The following is a 4,473-nucleotide window of genomic DNA, read 5'->3' as shown; positions in this document are numbered from 1 at the left end:
TCTATTCCTTTGAAATCATGTCTTGCTAAATTACGGTTATTTTGTTGGCGATGTTCTTCCTGTTCTGTATGAAGTACCCTTATGTTGCTCTGTACGAATGAAAAGATTCGTCGAAGTCTTTCCATTGTAAGCAGCAGTGCAGTTGCTGTACGTATATATACAGACGACAGATGAACATAATAAGTTGAGAATTTTGTTTTTGACTTTGAAGTAGTGGCCAGTGGTGTTTGTTTAAGTGAATATGATCCTTAACTCTGCAGTTGTTTACAATATTCTCCTTAGTATAACTCTCGGGGCCTATGTATGGAAGGTTTTATTTCAATTATTTCTTTGGCGACAAGTTACAGTGGTTCACTTTTTACCAAGATAATACTTAAGGTTTGATGGACCTCTGCATGACATACAGCGGAAAACGATTCCTTCTTTGGGTATCAGTAAGGCTATTTCTTTGGTGAATATGAGATATGACTTCGATATTTTATGTGCTCTGTTGATAAGATTATTTATCAGATTAGTTTTGTACTTGATGGACATGAAAGAATCAAATTTGGTGGTGAGGTCTGTGTATGTAGGTTTAGTTTATGCTGCAACTGAAAATCTATTATCTCTGCATATACTGACATCCAAGAAAGGAAGTTTACCGTTGGACTGAAACTCAAGTGAATTTGATATTCTTATGCTCATTATTCATACACTGCAGAAGTTTCTGATCTTGTAGATGTGATATTGACAAAAGAAATGTGTGAACATATCTGGAATAATGTGAGGGTCTAAAATCGTGGGCGGGATGTGGGGGGGGGGGAGATTGTGAGCCATCTCTTTTCATGAAAACATAAATATGTTTGCAAGTGTTGAACTTAAAGGACTACCCATAACCACTTCACCAATTTGTTTATGTAATCTGCCTTCAAAGAAGAATGTTATATCTTAAGTGGTAATTTCCAGCAATTTCTTGAACTGTAGCTTATTTAAGCCATTTACATGAGTTAAACAGAAAATCAGTGATTATTGCAATAGGGGCATTTGTGAATATACTGTATATAACTTGGCAAATTTAGGCTCCACCGGCATAGAATTGCTACGCCCGTAGCTACAGTAGTTGACTCTGTCTGTGATACTCCTGCATTTTCTATAAATTCCGATATTCCAATATTACCAAATGTAAAATAACTAATGACAAGTGCGTTCGCGTCATTCTCTGTTTAGTTAATATATAAATTTTGTTTATTACTTTTTTCTTTTGTAATGTTTGTATGCTATCATTCTCGAATGTCTCGTGATGTATTAAACCTTCATAATTTTATATTGCGTTGCTGTTTCAGCTAACCATTGATAATGGGTGACGAACTTTCGACCCGAAACGTTTGGAAAAAATAAAGATGCTGTTCCCGATAAGCCTGGTTTATTTGTTCCTGATATAATATATATATATATATATATATATATATATATATATATATATATATATATATATATATATACATGTATATATATATATATATATATATATTATATATATATATATAATATATACATGGAAATATATCATATATATAATATATATATAGATACATATATATATATATATATATATATATATATATATATATATATATATATATATATATATATATATATATATATATATATATATATATATATATGTATATGTATGTGTGACATACATATGCAGATACACATACAGTATAAGCACAGACACATACATAGAGATCAGCATAGGGAGATAGATATAAATTACAAGTATCAGTCAACGAACAACTTGTAAACAAACCTTGGAAAATACCAGCTCTTGATATGTATATGGGATGCCCCAGCCACGTGCAGAGGAAGTGGGGCGGGGAGGGAGGGGGAGGGGGTGGGGATGGAAAGGGAGGAGCCACAGTGCAGTATAAAATCAAGGGGGTATCTCAAGCACATCACTGGCTTATACTGGAGGCGACCATGAAGGTACGAGCTTGTATTTATATTCGTTGATTTCCGGGTATTTTTCCTATTTAGAGTGAAAAAGTTTAATATTTTTTGTGGTTATTCTCTATGCACAATTTAGGTCTCAAAATTTATGAGTTACAATATCAACAAATAATTATTGCCGAGAAATGCACTCCCCTTTCATAATTTGAAGGTATTTTTTTTACATCTCTCAATACAAACCTCCATCTTTAAATCTTTAATCCGAATAGCACACTTGATACCCAGTTCTGGCAATAACGCGACAGCCAAATCGGATTTTAGATTCATAGTCATTTTGGACAGCTTAAAGGGAGAGCCGGGTCGTTATCTCACGCCCGTCAGCCAATCAGCCAATCACCGTCGGGCTGCCTCGCTCCCCAGCCAATGGTGAATGGCTGACAGGCTCCAAATACTGGTCCGGATCTCTATTCAAGGTGTCCGAAATTTCTCTGAATATGAACCTCATGTGCATCATACACGGTCATTGGGATTACTTGCCAGGCGTATTGTATTTCCGTGCGGGGGAAATGATAACAATGTTTATCATGTATTATTCACAAGTTATAAATATACATTTTTGAAGTTATTCGTATATTTCTATATACACTTTCTATATATCATGGAAATTAAACTTAAGTGAAAAAGAATATGGAAGCAGTTATATGTTTGGGTGAACCTCCTAATCATATCGCGCAAAAATATAAAGAAAAAAATATATATATACATATATATATATATATATATATATATATATATATACACTAAACTTATATATTTAAAAACGAAAGAAGAAAAGAAAAGAAAAAAGAACATAGTAGTTCTTTGCTTTTATTTTGCACCAGCAGTGTTTTGCCTCTGTTCTAGCTCAATATAAAGTCTCTAAATCAAATATTATGCCAAGATTATATTAAGAATTAAGCATTTACTTGCAATCGCTGTAACTTGTATACAGAAAATATTACGAAACTGACCCTCATGATCTCAGACTTCATGGATTCCGGTTTTCTGACTTCAGTTTTCCACTAAATATATGCAAAATAGATAATTGAAAAGCATGTGACAGTGGCTAGAACACCATTTCTTACAGTGATCTCTTGTATTTGTGTAGCATACTTGCATATAGATGGCTAATAAAATAATACTTTGATTTATTTGTACTTGCACTTGATGGAAAATCATAGGGAACATTTTTTTTTATTTATTTATCGTTTTTGAGGTCTCTCAAAGGAAAGCATAAGAAGATGAGAAATTTAAAGCATCTATATATTCACTGTAGCCCTACTACTGTTTTGCTTTCAATTAATGTTCTATAATAAAGAATATAATGCAGCGAGTTTTCTGTTTACTGAATCAGGTCGGTCCAATTAAACAGCCTGTTTATCTCCGTTTCATTATCGATAGACCCTCTATCATGTATCCATATAAGCTGTGAACTCTTTCCTGACAGTTTCCCAATTCTCAGGGTCTCGGAGTCATTCTGTTCTGCGTCCTGGCGATGGCATCAGCCCAGAGTTGGCACGGAGGTCGACCCGGAGGCTTCCCTGGTGGAGGTAGACCCGGAGGTAGACCCGGAGGTAGACCCGGAGGCTTCCCAAGCGTCACAGCCCCACCCGCCTCCTGTAGGCGCTGGTGCGAAACTCCAGAGAATGCTTTTTACTGCTGCGAGTCAAGGTATGAACCCGAGGCACCCGTGGGCACCAAGATACTTGACTGCCCAAAAGTCCGTGACACCTGCCCACCGGTACGTTTTCTTGCAGTAGAGCAGCCAGTACCTTGCTCCAGTGACTACAAGTGCGGCGGCCTTGACAAGTGCTGCTTCGACAGGTGTTTGGGACAACACGTGTGCAAGCCACCTTCCTTCTATGACTTTTTTGCCTGAAAAGGAAATTTGGAAGTAATTACCGATCCATGTAGAATCTGTGACTAATAAAGTGTTTTTCAGAGCATTATTTCATTGAATGTTTGCATGCACTCCCTCATCCTGGTATTTTCCCTCAGCTATATTGGTTTATCCATTCATTCACTTTAGGGTTTAATCATCTAATCACCTTGGTTTACTCGTCTTGGTGTTCTCGTTTACTTTTGGGGAATTTCAGTTTCATCTTCGTTTACTCACTTAATCCCCCTCATCTTGGTTTGCTCACTTGTCTTGGTTTCTTTATAACTTAATTTAGTAATCTATTAGTTTTTAGCTTATTCACTTATTTGTCTATGTTAATTATTTAACTTTTAACTTACTAAATAATTAATAAGCATTTTTTTTTACACATCTCAGTTAATACACCCTTCCTATTTTTTTTTTTTTGCTAATATATATCTTCGACCATACTCACTAACATATGATAAGGGCAAGAGAATACAAGTTATTTAATATTCCTATATTACAGACGTAATATATTTCATTAGAATAAAGGCGGTTTTCGTCATGCACTGATATGTTTTTAACGGACTGTACTATCAACATTTTTATTTTTGTGAACTTTGTTGCACACAGGGAATTGG

At 35.1% G+C, this 4,473-nt stretch overlaps 1 protein-coding gene across 1 annotated transcript; it reads left to right on the top strand.

The window, feature by feature from the left end:
• Positions 1-1,888: 1,888 nt before the first annotated feature.
• On the top strand, positions 1,889-3,925 carry LOC119568402. The gene is made up of 2 exons (XM_037916904.1): positions 1,889-1,968; positions 3,434-3,925. The coding sequence occupies exons 1-2, from the start codon at positions 1,963-1,965 to the stop codon at positions 3,848-3,850; spliced, it is 423 nt and encodes a 140-aa protein (XP_037772832.1). The 5' UTR covers positions 1,889-1,962; the 3' UTR covers positions 3,851-3,925.
• Positions 3,926-4,473: the final 548 nt, after the last annotated feature.

Source organism: Penaeus monodon, chromosome 43 (assembly GCF_015228065.2).
Source record: "Penaeus monodon isolate SGIC_2016 chromosome 43, NSTDA_Pmon_1, whole genome shotgun sequence".
Lineage (NCBI taxonomy): Eukaryota > Metazoa > Arthropoda > Malacostraca > Decapoda > Penaeidae > Penaeus > Penaeus monodon.
This window is presented reverse-complemented; position numbering and strand designations above follow the sequence as displayed.